The 18691-nt window shown below is 36.3% G+C and overlaps 1 protein-coding gene across 2 annotated transcripts in view; it reads right to left on the reverse strand.

Annotated features, from left to right (window-relative positions):
- Nucleotides 1–18691, reverse strand: part of Mkk4 (dual specificity mitogen-activated protein kinase kinase 4) — a 356130-nt gene that overhangs the window by 129073 nt on the left and 208366 nt on the right. For both annotated transcript variants that reach the window (XM_090398396.1, XM_090398395.1), the window contains exon 6: nt 17489–17608. In XM_090398396.1, the coding sequence (XP_090254522.1) occupies nt 17489–17608 (120 nt within the window). The remainder of the gene's footprint in view (nt 1–17488; nt 17609–18691) is intronic.

Below are 18691 nucleotides of genomic sequence, written 5' to 3' on the forward strand. Positions count from 1 at the left end.
ATCATGGGTACTGTAGCCATTGACTACAAATGGTGTTTTGTATGTGGTTGAGTTTATTAATGAATGTACTGTTATCAGAGCAAATTGATTTTGTCCTGGTAGCTGGAATTTTATAATGCAATATTGTTCGATGGGGAGGCAACAATATTGCTAGTTACTACCACATAACTAGGGTATATTGGAAGAGCGGATTGTTATTACTTTCTGTTTCTATAGTGAATTGGATTTTTGAATGTCAGTCATTCAAACGGGAAAGGAATGTGTTTAGAATGTCTGGGATATGTATGGACAAACCACAAGCATACTATCTACATAGCTCAGCAAGATAGCAGGTCTTAGAGGATGCATAGTCAGTCATTCTTCACAAATATCTCCATAAAGAAGTCTTCTGTGTGTGGAAGGGGTCAGGGATAAATGAAATATCATACCTAATGTTCATGGTGAACTGAAACAAAGCTAAAACATTAGGAGGAAATTCTGCTTGGATCAGGTCAAAGGTACTTTTCGGACATTCATGAATACAGCTAAAATCAGCAAATGCCTTTTATTCCCTTTCCATCTAGCTTTTGGAGACTGAGTGGGCTGTTCAATTTCCATGGGTAGAGATAGCTAGCACAAGACGATCACTAATTATAAGTGGCAATTGATGAAGAGACTCGCAAACAAGTGCTGCTATCTCTTGGTACCTAACCCTCAAAGGACGTGTTGAAATCTGAAATATGGGTTCTACGGTTGATTTTTCTCGAGTTTACAGGATGAAAAATCCACTTGCTCGTGCCAGAGATCAACTAACTCGGAAATCGGTTGAAGAGAGGCTTAGAAACAGTTCCTCCAGTCTTCCTAGCACAAAGGATGCAAGGGCCACTTCCAATAAACTACACAGGCTCATGAATACAAGAAACACGCAAGAAAACTGACCCCATGTCAGTATTGGGGTGGGTGAAATATTGTATAATGAACTTAAAGTATACCCAGTTTTAAACAGGTGAAGAAGTGCTACCATAACATATGAGTAGCACTTTGGCTAAGTGTTTTTCTAGTTGTACACACCTGGATAAAGGATTAAATAAGAATATAATTTTCTTGTGATTTTTAATGTTAAGGCTTTACTAGTTTCCAGGTGGGCAAGTCAATGCTGTCTACAATTGGACGTAGTGGTACATTTTCTTTATGAATTTTCAGAAGCCTATATATCCAGTTTTATTATTATTATTATTATTAATGGAGGGGGGGAGAAGAGATCTTGGAGTTATAAGATTTTAATTGGTTAACAATCTCCACTTGTAAGATGATGTCATTTTTCAGAAGCCGGATAGTCCTGATTAGGAAGTTAGTGGAATCATAGTTTAACTGGTGGTAGACAGACATGTCTCTTTGAAGAGTGGTCATTTTTTTTAGTGTAATTTCAATGGTTGATGAATAAAGAAGCATTGCCTTTATACATTTCTTTCCTTTTTTTTTTTTTTTTTTTTAAAGCATTCTTGAGACTCGGTAGGACCTTATTCACCAGCATTTCTCCTATTCATTCTCAAAGACATATAATGCTTTCACAAAATATTGGATACAATTATCGATTTGCTGTTAGGTGATGTACTGTGTGTGTACAGTGGATTTAGCAGTTCTAAAAAATAACTTTTTCTTGTGTGTTTTAATTGATAATATTCGGTTAACTTATTGTAGATTTTGTTTTAAACAGATGTGTGATTGACTGAGCTATTTAGCTTGTAAGTAAACCTTGTATTTTTTTTTTTTTTTTTAAATACGATATTGTCAGTATGGTACCAATGCATAATAGAACAGCGGAGGCTAAGACCATGTTGTTGGGTGATTTGAATTTGCATGATTTTGTGGAGTGAAGTGTGTGTGGAATGTATTCATCGAAAAAATTAAAGGATTTGTGGAGGGAAACTGAAAAGTGAGTGTATTTAAATGCTTCAAAAGTGAGTACCTATTAGGTGATGACAACACAGCAAATGTTAGTAGAGTGAACAGTACTGATGGTAGGATGGAAAACGATGTTATTAATGTCACATGTGCAGCCATAAAACCAGAGGAGAATGAAATGAACATTAATAAAGAAATAGTATGCTTGAATGTTACCCTTCGCAGGATAAAGCATGAAACTGAAAAATTGCAGAAGTAGCAAGCGTTCAGCAGGTGAGACAAGAGAAAGGAGATGGCAGTAAAGTAGTAATAAAGACTGAGCAAACAAAAAAGAAAAACAAGTTAGGGAGAAAATTATTTATGGAGACTCAGTGATCAGGGGAATACTTAATAAAATTGTGACAAGATCTTGTTTCCCTGGTACAAAAATTCACAAAATTAGTCACACCATCCAGATGCAAAAAAGGTAAGTCGAAGGAAATGATTGTCTTGCTTGGTACAAATGATTTGAGAGGTGAAAAGTATTCAATGAAGAAGGATGTAAAGGAGTTCTTATATGAAGCAAAACTAAAGAGCGAGAAGGCAAAGATTGCAAGTCTCCTACCTAGCTATGATAGAGGTGAACTGAGGAGGAAGGCATTGCTAGCTAATGAGTTTATATGTAGATTGTGCAGAAAGAATGATGTAGCATTTGTACAATACTGACGGATTACATCTAAATGGTTTTGGTGTTAGGTGATGAGAGAGAGCTTTGTTGACCGAGAATGCTCAAGTGCAAATTCAAGACAACTTAAGCAATTAAGGAGAAAGCAGGTGAGTTTGTGTGAATGCATCAGTGAGGTGAGCGTGAGAATGACGAAGTGCAGAATCTAGTCAAGCAAAAATACCGAATAGGGTAGTCAATTCAGGAAGTAAAGGTGGGTAGAGGCCTTAAGGGATGCAGCAGTTTGTATATACTCATGCAAGAAGTATTAGGAACAACAGGGAGGAGTTTCTGGCATTGGTTAGTGAAACTCGCTAAAACATGCATTAGTGAGACTTGACTAACAGAAGATGATGTACTTACAGGGACTGAATGTGAAGGATTTAGTATTTTATGGAAACAAAATGGGAGAGGGAAGGATACTGCTGATGAAAGAGGATGAATTGCTATGTGGAGAGCTTGCAGGATGATATAAATAGGCTGTTAGTGGGCAAAAGATAATGGGTGTCAGTTTAATGATGAGAAATGTAAAGTTATGCATTTTGGGATAAGCAGATTATAAGTTGTGTATCACATTGATGGCACTGTACTCCAGGAAATAGATGAAGCTAGAACTTTAGGGATGGCAATAGACAGAGAATTAAAGTTTAGAGGATATATTGTAGCCCATAAGATTACTTGGCTATTGAAGAACACATTTACAAGTAGAGATAAGAAGTTATAATTCCTCTTTATAAGGCCTTGATATCCCCACAGTTGGGTTTGATTTACTGTGCTCAAGTCTGGTATTCTGGGTTTCCTGGGAATCAGGAAGCAATGGATAAGATTCAGAGGTGAGTGAACAAGATGGTAAATGGTCTGTGGGATGGTACCTATGAAGACAGAGTGAGGGCTTGTGGATTGCAAAAGTTGGTTGAAAAAGAGGGAATAAGATAGAAATGTTTAAGTTGCTTAAAGGGATTTACAGAATTGATACAGAGGAAATGTTTCAGCACTTGGCTGGAGAGAGACCAGAACAAGGGGTCATTCTGAAAGTTGAATAAAGGTGTGCGAGGACTAGATTTTTTACTCGCAGAGTTGTGTATTTTTAAAAATTTTTTTAATGTTGGGCCCATTTACGAGAGGTCGGCTGATCAACCTACAGTACTTTAGCCGTATATGGGTAGTGGGATGGGAAAGGAAGAACGTGTTGACATTCTATTTAAAAGCCAGTATATTGTATTCCTTGGGAAATACATCAGGGGAAAGACTGTTCTACAGTACAGCAGTAGCAGGGATGAAGGAGGAGGAGGAAAAGAAACTTGTTCTGCGGGTTTCAAGGTGTACTGTGTAAGGATGCTGGGCAGCAGTTGTACGTGTTCCAATGGGCTTAGTACAGAGTGGCGGAATTATTGATGCTGTTTCACATGAACATTTTCCATAGAAATATTTAATAGAATATACAAATTGCAGAGACTAAACGTCTATGTGAAAGTGAGGAGAGTGAGTTGGTAAGAGATGGGTCATTTATCAGTCTAACTGCTCTCCTCTGTATTGAGCCAAACATTTTGAGGGCGCTTTTAGGAGCCTCACTCCAAATGTGAGAACAGTATTCGATAGTTGGGCAGATTTGTGATTTGTATAAGGTTAACAGCTGTTTAGAGGTGAAGTAATGTCTTGAATGAAAGAGAATTCCTAGTTTTTTGGAAGCTGAGGACGCAATGGTTGGTGATGTGTTTATGCTAGGAGAAACCTGATTTCAAGGTAATTCCAGAAAAGAAATCTCATCTTGTCTGGGAATTTCAGTATTATCAAAAATAATACTGGGAGAAAATGGTTCTTTTCTGTGGGAAATAAGACAGAACTGGGGTTTACTAGCATTGAAGCTGACGAGGTTATCTGAGCCTCATTGGAGGATGGAATAAAGGTCAGAATTAAAGGAAGTTGTGGTTGATGTTCTGTGGGTTGAAGTGAGTTGTGTAGGATAAGGTTTATCAAATGAAAATGCAAATCAAGTGCAATGTGCTGTCATCTGCATAACTGTGTATTGGGTGGGAGGTCAATCGAAGTAGGTCACTGATATACAGAAGGAAGATGGTCGGTGAGAGAACTGAACCTTGTGGGACCCCAGCATTAATTGGATCGTGAGAGGATAGGGAGCGATCTGCCATCACACATAGTGTGCATCCAGATAGAAAGCTGGCAATCCATCTGCAGTAGTCCTGAGACAGTCCAAATAATGGGAGTTTGCTTAGTAAGGCTTTGTTCCAGTGTATGAGTGGAATATGTTACCAGTGTCAGTTGTGAGTGCTTCATCTATTAGTTTTTTGTCTGTTAATGGGTTCAAGGAGAGGTATGATAGATTGTGTGGATATTCTTGGTCTCCCGTGATGAGTCCGGATTGCTTGGAGGTGCCCATATAATAATAATAAGTAAATAAATCTAGTTATTATATCACTTCTGTTAATTCCATTAAATAATCATTGTACATGCTGAACACCAGAATGCACAAAAGTTTAAAAACTGATCAAAGTTGAACAGCTTTCAGAGGTTACCTGCAGAATGAAATGTACATCTATTATTCAAGAAAAATGAAACGGTTTGAAAACAACAATCTAACCTTATAAACTGGGCAGTACTCTTAAGAAGAAAAAAAAAACTAATTCAGCCAGAGAAGAATGTTTGGTTTGGATAAGTGTTTAGTGGAAAATGGCTAACGTCATACTATATTGATACAGATAATAACAGTACACAAGGTTATAATTAATAAATAAATAAAGCAACAGCATAAAACAGGTGTAGAAAGGAGCATATAAAATGTGTAAAAAGGTGGATAAAAGTGAGTTAAAGAAGTTTGAATCTGGTGAAATTTGCTTGAGTGTACAGAGCTCAGACGGATGATATATATGACTAATACAGTGACTGTGCTCATTCACAAAACAAAAGTAGGCAATGGGCATGTCGCCACCCTCTCAATAGGAAGGAGAACGTAAGATGATGATGACTTATGTGGAGCCAAGCAAGAAAAACTTCCTCTTTACAGTCATTGTGTAGACTACTCTGCCACAATTTGATTTCAAACTTGATCTGATAGAGCTTGCCACTCGTCTCTTATTCCAGGATCACTGCCACTGGGATAAAAGTTTCTGTCTTAGTATCAGCTTGTAATCAAGTGATGCTTGATTGGATGTCTCTATGTCTATATCCAGCAAAAGAGAAAACTTAAAAAACATTGGCTTGGAATTAAACAGAAGTGAAATGTAGTTTTCCTTGAGAAGGGAAATGTTTAAGATGAAAGAGTCCTGGATGTTTCTGCAGCTCTAGTATTCTTACTGCCTGTAGAGAGCTTTATGAATCTGTATATAATATACATTCGGTGGCATTGTAATCTTATGTAGTTTAAAGCAAGCTCTAAAACAAAGAACTCATGTTACATTCAAGAGGGATTTCAACAGCTGATAGGAAAGACTTCCACCAGAGACCTGGATTTGAACCTTAAGTAGTAAGCACAAAATCAGACAATTACTTTCTATGGGTATGAAACAGATGCTGGTGGACAATAGCAAAACTTGCAGAAAGAAAATCTGAATGATGGTATATATAACTTCCATGGTGGTAGAGTACTTGATGCTGTCCTGTGCAACATTATCTATCTTAATATCTAGAGTTCTAAGTGTGCTTCTGTCTGCAAACTGAAGGGTCATAGAGTAGTCTGGAGAATGTACAGATTCTCCTACCAAATAATAATAATTGGTCAAATAATAATTGGCTACATGAGATGATCTTGAGAATTTTATTTTGGCATATAAGAGATGGTATTTCATTGCCTTGAAACAGATACTAGAAATCAGTGATGGTCAAAATTCTCCAGATGAAATTCATCATCATCATCAAATTCCTACCATGTATCCTTAAGCAGTGTACAGGATATGATAGTACTACATGAAAAAATTTACATCATTACTAACTTCCTATATACAAATTTGCTCCAAATCAGTCTGTTACCAGTCAAGACTCCAACATTATCAGATCTTAGATTTCTATCGTCTAAGGCATATCAATCCACCTATAATTTAGTGTTCCTCTGGGTCATTTTACTGCTAACCTGGCAGAGAACAATTGTTTTGCTAATCTTTCCTCACCCATTCTGTTTAAGTGACCATACCACCTGAAATTAGCTCTGCTGACGCATTCCTGGATGCGGACAATATCACGTTCTTGCCTAATATCCTAGTTTTTTAATATGATATTGCCATTGATACCATCTGTTCATGCCTCTAATCTTTCTCAGGACTGGACTTGCATATCTGTGGTCTCTAGTCTTTGGTCAAGTGTTTTATTTCTAACCAAGCTCACTAAGTTAAAATTGGTTTGAACACTGTCTTGTATAAAGTTAATTTAGTGTTTTGACTAATTTCTCTCTTATTCCATATGAATTTATTCAATTGACTTCCTACCATATAGCCTTGTTGATTCTGTTGTCTATTTCCATATTTAATTTACCATCTTCACTAAAAATCGTGCCTAAAGTAGTTGAAATGTTTTACTTGTTTCACAGGTTATCCGTTCACAACGCAGTTACATTTTCAACGATTCTGCCTATTTTCATTGTCTTTGTCTTTTTATTGCTGACCTTCATACTGTTGGATTCTGAATATATAGAAATTGGAGTAATTATTTGGTTCAGAATCCAACATGATCTTCCATCACATAAGCTAAACTTGTAATTATTTAATGTAAATCACTTGTTTATAATTTAATATTCATATAACTACCTTTAACTTTATTTGATATTTAATTATTTAATCAAGGATATATGTATTAATAGTAATAAGACTGTATTTAAATATTATTAAGTTTTATTTATTGCTATATTAATATAAGAACTTGTATTTGATAATTTAACTGCACATTAATTGAAATATAAATATTCTCTATTTATTCCTGTTAGTAGAAGTTTAACGTTATGCAATAGCTCAATTTTATAATGTTTTGTTTTGTTGTCATGGAGACGCATGTAAGTAAGCGAGCGCAAGTTTTGGAACACCACGTGAGGAGAAGGTTTATTGAAAAGAGTTTTAGAAAGAAATCACGAGAATAATTTAGGCGGGAAGAACAGATATATAAGCAATGAACGCTGAAATTATAGATTAATTAAGAGAGAGATAGATTAGAAAGGAAACAGAGACAGAGAGGATTGGCATTAGGTTGGAATCGGAGTATTTGGCATTCGGGAATCACAGTGCGATAATAGCGAGTCGGCAAGTCACTCAAGCAGCTAAATAAAGTCTACTAGTCGAGAGGCGGTTAGCTAATAAGTTGTAGAATAACAATTATAGCTACGGAAGACAGCTGAGTGACTACTAAATAGACTAGCAATACTTGAGTTGAGATTTAATTTCAGGGTCGACCTGTCAAGGACACAGAATCTTGAAATAAAGCATCGAGTAACTAGAGAATAGTAGAGGCTGTAAAATTGAAGTTTACCGTTAGCTGTGTTTAGAATTATAGTGCCTAAAGAATTAATTGAATGCAGGAGGAATGAATGACTGTGCATATAAAACCTCAAGTTAAGAATTATTGTGTGTTGCCTTAATTCATGAGTGATCAGTAGTACTTCATGCAAGAACGTTTGTTTATGTGTATTGTGACCGATGATTAATTTAGTTATTGCTTAGAAGATTTATTTTAATGAGTGCCGTTTACTGCTTAAAGTATTTACAGTTATAAAAAGTGTTTACGTATAAGTAGATGAAGAAAAAAGATTATCGGTAAGATTATTCCAACCTTTGATATTCCTATACAGAGAAGTGTGTGTTTTTCATCCTAGAATTTCCTTATACTAACAGTAACTATTGTGGAGAATTACCAGAAGTGTAAAGTTAAAAGTGTTTGTTTGTGAAGAGGTGTTAGTGCAAATTTTATTGTACTCGAAAATTAAAGAACTGTGAGAAGACTGTATTAGAGAAAACAGATTTACCATTGTCTGAGTTTGTATGGCAGTATTATCAGAAAGGCTGAAGTGTTTATAATAACATACTTAGTGATTTGATCTTAAGTGTATAATTTGTGATTATAAAATTAAATATTTGTTTTTGTTAATCAAAAGTTGTATTTTGCCTGAATCTCTTTTACTGCACCATTCATAAAATATTTGAACCAAAGCGGATGAATTAAGTTAGTTAAATATACTCGGCCAGTATATATATTAAGGAGAAATAGTTGAGGGTTGATTTATCTTCAATTCTTGAACTAATTCAGATATAGAGCGGCGCAGTCTATAAATATAAATGTTCTCTATATTTGCATTAGAAATAAACTAGCAACTATTTTTTAGGTTAAGAACATCGTAATAACTAAATGTCGGATCCAAGGTATAGATTGAGAAGAAGTAGGATCCAACAATACCATATCTATTCCAGCAGTTATTCAATTTAGTCAGTGAAACTTGCAGACGATCTATTTAGAAGTCTAGCATCATCCACATAAAGCAAAGGGCTGACAATAACATCCCCAATTTTGATATCATGTTTAATACGGCTTTCCGTCATAATGTGATCCATATTGATAATGAATTACACAGGGGATAATGTACATCCTTGTGTGACACCAGATTTCTCATTAAACCACCTTCCTGTGCTTCCTTCAATTCCTTCTTCAGGTTTAATGCCACTTTCCTTCATAATGTGATCCATACTGATAATGAATAACAGAGGGGATAATGTACATCCTTGTCTCACACCAGATTTAACATTAAACCATCTTCTTGTACTTCCTTCAATTCTAACTGCTGACCTCACAACTCAAATAAAGACTAAGTATTGCTGGATATAATGCCACATTGACACCATATAACTGTAGCGTATTGAATAGCTTCTCTCTTGGCATCTTGTCATATGCCTTTTCCAGATCTACAAAACTTAAATACAGATCTTTGTTATATTCCCATGATTTCTCAACTATCTGTCGTAAAGTGAAGATATGATTCTGACAGCCTCTATTTGGCCTAAATCCAGCTTCTTCTTCGCCAAACTTTTCTTCCACAATTCTTCTCAACCGTTTCTCAAGTATACTTGCATAGATCTTCCCAGGAACACTCAGTAGGGAAATACCTCTGTAATTCTCACATTCAGTTTTATTTTCCTTTTTATATATGGGTACTATAAGAGCTCTGCTCCAATCATCAGGAACATCCCTCTGTACAGGTATTCAGAACTCTGCAGTGCAGCCACTGTAAGACTCTTATACCACACTTCAGCATTTCTGGTCGAATATCATCTACCCCTGCTGCCTTTCCACATTTCAAGCATTTGATGGCTTTTTCTACTTCAAGTATGAATACGTATTCCTGACTGTATGCCTGTTTTGAGTGTTTTTTGCCATTGTGCTATCACTGCTTGTTTCGTTTAGCAATTTTTCAAAGTAATTATTCCATAGTTCAAGATATCTTTTTCTCACGTTTTCATGTCACCTTTATCATCTCTAACTCCTTTTACAGCACTCCTTCCTCCATTTCTAAGCTTCTTCAACAACCTTCAGAATATCTTACCACTTTCTTGATATTTATTTTCTATGTTCTTGCCAAAGTCCTCCCATGACTTTTATTTAACTAGTTTTACACAGTGTTGCTTTCTTACATTTGTCACTGTATTCTCTAAGAGCACAAGCTGATTTATTTGCCAGGAACTTTTGACATGCTTTCTAATTTTCCTTCACTGCCTCTTTAACTTCCTGTGTCCACCATGGAGTTCTGATTTTTCTATCCTTGCAGACAACCTCATTACATGCCACTCTGGCTGAATTAATCAGCGTTTTCTTCAAGGGTTATCACTGAATCTCCGAGGTTTGGTTCCTGTTCTCAGACTCTTTCATTTTTTCTTCAATAATCTTTGTGTATTTTAGTCTACAGTTCACATCTGAGAGCTGCTCAACTTTTGATCACTTTAAAACTTTTTTGCAAGTTATTGTTTTCAATATGAAATTCAATTTTATTTTGCTCAAGACTAAATAGTGATCACTTCTAATTTCAAATCCTCTGTACACTCTGGTGTCCTGCACCAGGGAGAAAACATCACTATCAACAATAACATAGTCAATCAGACTTTTCTTATTCCTTGCCTCTTCTCCCCATGTGAATTTGTGCACATTTTTATGTTGGAACATTGTGTTAGTAACAACCAGTCCATGTCCTGAGCAGCAATCCAACAGGTATATGCCATTATTATTAGCTTTGCTCTTTTCTCCAAATTTTCCCAAAATATTTTTGTATGTCTGACAATCATTTCCTACTCTGCTATTTAGATCCCCAACAAGGATCAACTTTTCCTTTTTCATTGTGTCAGTTGCTTTGTTTAAAGCCTCAAAAAATTTCTCCACTTCTTCATTCTTCCATCATCTATGTGGATGATGATGAGGCCGAATGAACTCTTCCACTTCTGCCTGGGAGAGTCCGAACAACTCTGTCGGTTTGGTGTCGCTTGGTGTGATTTTTTTCAGGTCCGCTTTTATTTTGTCTATCCATTGAATTCTGGGCCGTCCTTTGGATCTTTTACCTTTAATCATTGTATTCAGGGCTATAGATGGTAGTCTTTCTGTTCCCATTCTGGTCACAGGGCCAAACCATCGCAGTCTTCTTTTTTGGATTTTGTCTATTATTTCTTGTTTTAGTCGTTTCCTTATGTCTTCATTTCTTAGTCGATCCACAGAGATACTTCAAGTAATCTTCTTAGCCAACCCATTTCAGTAACTAGTAATTTTTTCTCTTCAGCCTTTTTAAGATTCCAGCATTCACTTCCACAGAGGGGTATTGGGAGGACCATTGTTTCATAGATTCTTACTTGTGTTAAGTCGTCCAAAAGTTTGGGATGCTTGACTGATTCGTCTGTTTATATCTTTTATAATTTCACCATTGTACTCAATAACTCCTCCAAGGTAGGTGAAGTTTGCTACCTGCTCTAGATTCTTACTATCAATTTCCAGACTAGTGCTTTTTTATCCTATTTGCATAATTTTTGTTTTGTCTATATTTATGTTTAATCCAGATTTTATACATTCCTCCTTTATTTTATCAGAAATTTGCTGTAGATTTTCTTCTGTGCTTGCAAGTAATGCAATGTCGTCTAAAATTTTAAATTTGTCACATTTTTCCCATATAATTTGATTCCAGAGTCTTCATTGTTTAAGGCCTTATTGGTTGCTTCTTCCAGTGTAAGATTGAACAGGTCTGGTGGCAGATTGCATCCCTGTCTTACTCCGCTCTGTGGGTCAAACCAGTTGGTTAAGGTGTCCTCCATTTGTACTGCACTTTCAGATTTCTCATACAGATTCTATATTATTCTTATGGTTTTGTTGGGAATTCCAATTCTTCCATAGTTCTCTTCTACGGATTGAATCAAATGCCTGATGAAAGTCTATGAAATTTATGTGCCTCCACTTCTACCTTAGTAGAACCTTCTGTGGGACCATAGGCACAAATAAGTCTCATTGTCCAGTTCCCCATTCCGATATTTGCCCACATCACTCTACTTGAGACTGCCTGCCATTCAAGAAGATTAGCTTCGTATTTAGTGTTGGATACTATGGCTGCTACTCTTTTTCCTTGATTGTCATTGCCTGAATATAACATTTTGTATTTATATCTCAGAAAGGTCTCACCAGTTTTTGTCATTTTTGTTTCAGTCATCCCCATTATATCGATCTGGTACTTATCTAATTCCTTAGCTAGCTCCATTTCTTTACCATTCAGACTTCTTATGTTGATAGTACCGATCTTTAACGCTGGTGATATTGTGTTGGGGTGTGCTTTCAGATTTGTCCCAGTAGCTGACTTTTCGCTGTTTGCCATGGTTCCCTGGCGAAAACAATGACAGCCTTGTTTAACCAGGTGACAACCCAGCCGGCAGGAAATTTTGTGATGTTGTACCATCAGATGACATTTTTATGGCTTAATGAAGGAGAGGATTCAAATACTGAAGTGTGCTCTCTCAGGAAGAGGAATAGATTTGTGAACCATAAACAACTATCGAGATAATCAGTGGTACACACGGAGCAAAGAATATCTAGCACAAAGAGAAGGAGTGAAGGATGTTGATCACTTTATAGCACTAATCTTAAAATTGGCATACAGTAGGGAGGAAACAAAGTTTCTTGTCAAAATGTGTGCCCTTGAACCTTGGCTTTCAGAGCAACTGGGATTTAAGTTGGTCTTAGTCCCAGTTTCGGATTTAGATGAAGACTGCATCTATGGCGAAAAATGCACAGTCTTCTGATGAGAAAAACTAAACCCATTTCCAAACACCCCTTTTGGAAAGATAGTCAATGGTTTGCTGCAGCTGTCTTCCTATGATGCTAATAATTACATAACTGACTGAAGATGGTTAAGTAGAGAGGCATTATTTAGAGCTGGGGTAAGTTGCTCAGTTATGGAGTTAACCTTAATTGTAAAAAGTGTGAAACTTAAAACTAAACCTTGCAGGACTCCCTTCTCCTTAGTATACAATTGGGGGGGGGGGGGGGTATATTCTCCTTGGTCTGGAAACTCTACTCTACAGATCAATTACTGAACTTTTTCAAGCGCCACTTCAGGCCAACAAGGCAATCGCACTCGGAATTGAAATTTGTTTCCTACTAAAGACAATTAAGAACATCCATGTTCATAGCAGGATTTGAATCCACAGCCTGTTGGATGCATACCAGATACAATAAGCAATTGGCTATCCAGGCTGGCATCTGCAGCCCTGGCTCATCCTATAGAATGGAAGAAAATGGATCACAGCTTTGTCAGAAAATTAAGCTTAGGAAATGCTACAAAACCTACACAATGCAATAAAAACCAGGGTATCATATTGCACACCATCTGGTTCATTTGGTCATCAAAATTCACACACACTTATGATGAACATTTTGTTTTGAAATGGGATATTTCCAGCTTTTTTTATTTTTATTATTTAATGTTGGGCCCATATACGAGAGGTTGGCTGATCAACCTATAGTACTTTAGTACCATATATGGATAGTGGGATGGGAAAGGAGGAACTTGTTTTGAAATGTTTTGAACTCGATTTGAAAGCCTGTATATCTTAATCCTTGGGAAATACATCAGGGAGAAGACTGTTCCACAGTGCAGCAATAGCAGAGATGAAAGAGGAGGAGGAAAAGAAACTTGTTCTGTAGGTTTCAAGATGTACTGTGTAAGGATGCTGGGCAGCAGTTGTACGTGTTCCAATGGGCTTAGTACAGAGTGGCGGAATTATTGATGCTGTTTCACATGAACATTTTCCACAGAAATATTTATAGAATATACAAATTGCAGAGACTAAACGTCTACGTGAAAGTGGGGGGTGAGAGAATTAATAAGACATGGATCATTTATTAGTCTAATTGCTCTCCTGTGTATTGAGCCAAGCATTTTGAGGGAGCTTTTTGGAGTCCCACTCCAAATGTGAGAACAGTCTTCTTTTGTCACTTCACAGCTGTGTGAAGTGAAGTAACGTCTTGAGCGAAAGAGAAAGGCTAGTTTTTTGGAAGCTGGGGATGCAATGGTTGTGATGTGTTTATGCCAGGAGATGCCTGATGTCATGGTCATTCCGAGAAGAGCAATTTCGTCTTGTCTGGGGATTTGAGTGTTATCAAAAATAATACTGGGGAAAATGGTTCTTTTTTATGGGAAATAAGACAGAACTGGGTTTTACTAGCATTGAAGTTGATGAGGTTATCTGAACCCATCAGAGGATGTTTTGGAGGTCTACATTAAGGAAAGTTGCGGTTGATGTTCTGTGGGTTGAAGTGAGTTGTGTAGGATAAGGTTTCTCAAATGAAAGGGAGGAGTGCAATGTGCTGTCATCTGCAAAACTGTGTATTGGGTTGGAGGTCAACTGAAGTAGGTCATTTATGTATAGAAGGAAGAGGGTTGGTGAGAGAACTGAACCTTGTGGGACCCCAGCATTAGTTGGATAGTGGGAGCCTTATGACATTACATGTAGTGGGCACTCAGACAGGAAGCTGGCAATCCATCTGCAGAAGTCCTGAGACAGTCCATATGATGGAAGTTTGTTTAGTAAGCCTTTGTGCCAGACTCGGTCAAAGGCTTTAGAGATATCGAGTGCAACTACTTGGGATTTGCCAAATTTTTTCATGGTATATGTCCAGAGATGGGTGATATATGAGAGCAGGTTGCCTTTTGATCGGCATTGGCGGAATCCGTACTGGTGGTCGCTTAATAGATGGGTACCTTCAAGGTAGAGTAGTAGTTGAGAATTGATGGGGATACTTTAGATAGGATTTAGGTAAGTGAGATAGGGTGGTAGTTAGATGGCAGCGATTTGTCACTATTTAATACATATGCCATCACAAGCACTATTTTTCAACAGATGATTTAATTCCTGTTTACTTTGATACAATAAAAATCTGTCACTTCCCTTTATCTTAAAAATCCTCCACAGAAGTGCACAAAACTAGTAGAGAAGTTTAATACTGATTAAAAATACTTTTTTTTACAGATCAAAATTATGTGGCCTTGATACTAGAATTCTCAGGAATACAACAGTTTGATTTAAACCAAAAGTAAAGTAACCTGATGAATTTTACTAATCATGGACTGTATAAAGTAAGAATGTTTGGCATTAAAAATTCTTTTTAAATAGAAATACTTCATTTCTATTCACGCTATATATAAATCCTTCTCCTCCCTTACTCCATCAACCCCGCACCACCTTTCTGGGTTTCCATCGGAGTGTTAGATATTGAATGGAGAACTTCTTGACAAGTTATTCATTCAGGATCTAACATGTAAGCTTTACAGAATAAAAATAAATATTTGCATAATACCTGCTTACCAGCGGAAGGTGAGAAACACCTAAGTTGTTGAATGTGAAAGTGTATATCAGTATGTGTAACGTATTGGAATTATTTATTGTCAAACGGAAAGCTAAAATCAACAATTATGTCAGATTAGCATTTCATGTAAAGGAATAATAGCTTAAATTATGAATTATTAAGCTATCAAAAGATCGTAAGTCGCCAGGTAAGAAATGACTAATAGGATCAAAGGTCACGTCTAAGCCGCAAGTACCTGTCGTAACGCCGAAGAGCTGATGTAAGCACCTTTCCTCGAAAACAACACCTAATAGCAAGGAGGGAAAGCAAGGGATCAACTTAAGGGTGATGCAAGTTATGGATCGTGCGAAAAAAACAATACAAGAAAAGAGGGTGCTGAGAAAGAATATTTAAGGCAATACACGCCAAGCTCTAGGCTTTTTTTTTTTTTTTTGTTTTTCTTCCGGGATTTTGGAGATCAAGGACTCTCGATGAGTGATCGGAGATAGGACAAGCCGAGGGTGCTATGTCGATGGACATCCGGCCATATTCATGACTTGCACTGAGAGGTATTCTGCGGAAACCTGTACGAGAATCAACAGCTCATGCAGAATGGTGCCAAACGCTGTAAGACCCACCCGAACGAGCGGAGAAGGCTCGTAGTTCCAGCCATTGCCTGATTTGTGTCCGGTAGCAGAGAACGGAACAACTCAGTCACGAGACCTGATCCAGAACCAGCCAAGATGAAGGATGACCCGAGCAAGACGTGGCAGCTAATAGACCTTCGGAGGGAATTGGTAAAGTAAAGATCCTTTTGTTTTATATCTTGAAATTGTTAGAAGGTAGAATTTGTGTCTTGATAAAACAAGACTGAGGACATTTTAGAGAACTTTGATAGGATAGAGTAATTAATATAGCCAATTCTATTAGACAAAGAATTGTATAGGATAAATCTCTAACTTGTATATAATTGAAGTAGTGAAGATTCTTTGTAAATTGAGTAAATTTAACTAAGAAAGAAATGAGTTGTGAATTATCTGTTTAAAGTAAAAATGTGAATGAAGGAACCCGAATTGAGTGCGACACTGTTTAATTATCCATTGGTATTACATGATTTTGTATGTCAGTTTATGTAAGAAGGTTAGATTAGTATTGAACAGTTTGTATAACTTAGCATAATACTTTCACATAGCTAGCAATTCAGAAGTTTGATAATTTAATACAAGATTTAACGTACCTGTCTTTTAGCATTAATAAACATGTTTTGTTACTTGAACCAGAGTCTTGCCTGAATTCGAGGTGTCAAACTACCACTTGTAAAAATAGAACCAAATAGCGGGAAGGAGTTTAGATGATCATATAATTGAGATTAGATCTTAAGTCACGACTGCAAGGTACTGAGACCTATATACTCGTGTGTGAAGCCTAGATTAACGTATATGCCTAAAACCTAGGAATATTTCCCCGAGCTTGAATGATATTCTTGTAACAGAAAGCTGGCTGGCGCAGTTAAAATATAAATTTGCCAGTTTCTGAAGAGGAAATATCCCTGGGATTCAAACCAGGTTATATATTAAGGAGAAAGATATAAATTTAAGGTATAAGGATATAGAGGGAACTGGATCAAAATTGGATCATACTAAATACGTACTCTAATAAAGAAACGAAAATACAGAGATGTAACAGGAGTACAAATCAGTAGGTGGGTGACATGCAATCTGATGGAAACAGTCATGAGCGCACATACTCCAGTGTTATGTTAAAATATGATTATGGCAAACTTTTTTCAGTAAACCTTCATAGCATCAATGTTGTTTTAAATAAAATTTTCAAGAAAGGAAAAAAATTCAATTGAAACAAAATTACTTCAATTTTTATGAGTTCAGGCCACTGCAGAATGACTGTATAGCTTTTTCTTTTTAAATACCAAACATGGTTTGTGATATAGGTATTAAAATGACAACGAAAAATAACAAGCAATATACTTATTTTCTTTATTTGGTTATCTTCGTATAACATTATAACATGAAATTCACATGTCAATGACTGATTTGTTTATAATCACAATACAGTTCCTGTCATGATTATATAATGGAATAGTATACTTACTGCGACAGTTATTTTTCCCATAATGCATTCTGGTATCCTCCGGTTTAATTTTTCATACACAACTCTATAGAATTTATCCAATGATGTGTCCATTAGCTCCATGCAGATCCAGCAGTCTCCCTACAATAACCATATTATAAGCAATTATATAGTATTCCATTTCAATTACACTGTTTTTTAAATCTTACTATTCCAAAATAATTTGGCTGATAATATTTCTAGTTTGTCGAAAATGATGCAAAGTCAAGAGAAATGTAAACTTTAACTTATTGTTCTTGTGCATACCACTTTAATGTGGAATTATATTATGAAAATATTTTTTTCTATGACTTCAAAAAAAATAGTGAATATTTTATCAGAGAAAACTGCTATGGGGCAAGTTGTTAAGTAGAAAGAGAGGAACGTGTCGATGTGTTTTTGGAAAAGTTCAAAGTTGTGGTTCTTTTAATAAACTGTGTAAATTGAAATTGTAAATTTTTTGTCAGAGAAAAATTTTATCTTTAAATGAGCCCTACAAATCAGAAACTTACAACAGTACAATGGGGTAGGTTGTTAAGTAGAAAGAAAGGAATCTGTTGATGTGTTTTCGGAAAAGCTTGAGGTTATGGTTCTTTTAATAAACTGTGCAAAGAAGATTGTTCTAAAATAAGAGTAGATGGAATGAAAAAGAAGAAAAGTTGAGTCAGCAAGTTTCAACTGAAACATATTTCTTGGCCAGCAGCTGTTCATGTTTCTACATGCTTACAGAAAACTTAAGAAATGAATTCTGTATCCAGTTTGGTAGATATAACTGCCACTTTTCTTACTTTGGATAAACTGGATGTTCTGTGGAGAAAAGGATACAAAAACACCAGTCGTATATCATCAATAGGGAATCTGAGAAATATTCTATGGTCTTAAATGTGCTTACTTCGTTTTTGTCACTATAAATTCTAACGTATTTAAAGAAAGCACTGAAACCATCATCCAAACTTGAATCAGAACAACTGCCTCTAACCCTTTAAGATAATAGAGAATCTTATTATAATAAATTTAGTTTAATCCTTTATCCAAGTGTGAGCAAACAAAGTTTGCGCCTGAAAATATCTTCAGGACTGGGGAAAGGTAGTACAACACGGGCAACTCGCAGCAAAGGCGGACCAAGCCAACATCACTCCTATCTCAGTATCTCCCATAATGCAAAACACATCTCCTTGCGGATAC

This window comes from Typopeltis vanoorti, chromosome 9 (genome assembly GCF_054136105.1).
Source record: "Typopeltis vanoorti isolate ZY-2024b chromosome 9, IOZ_Tvanoo_1.0, whole genome shotgun sequence".
NCBI classification, from domain to species: Eukaryota; Metazoa; Arthropoda; class Arachnida; order Uropygi; family Thelyphonidae; genus Typopeltis; species Typopeltis vanoorti.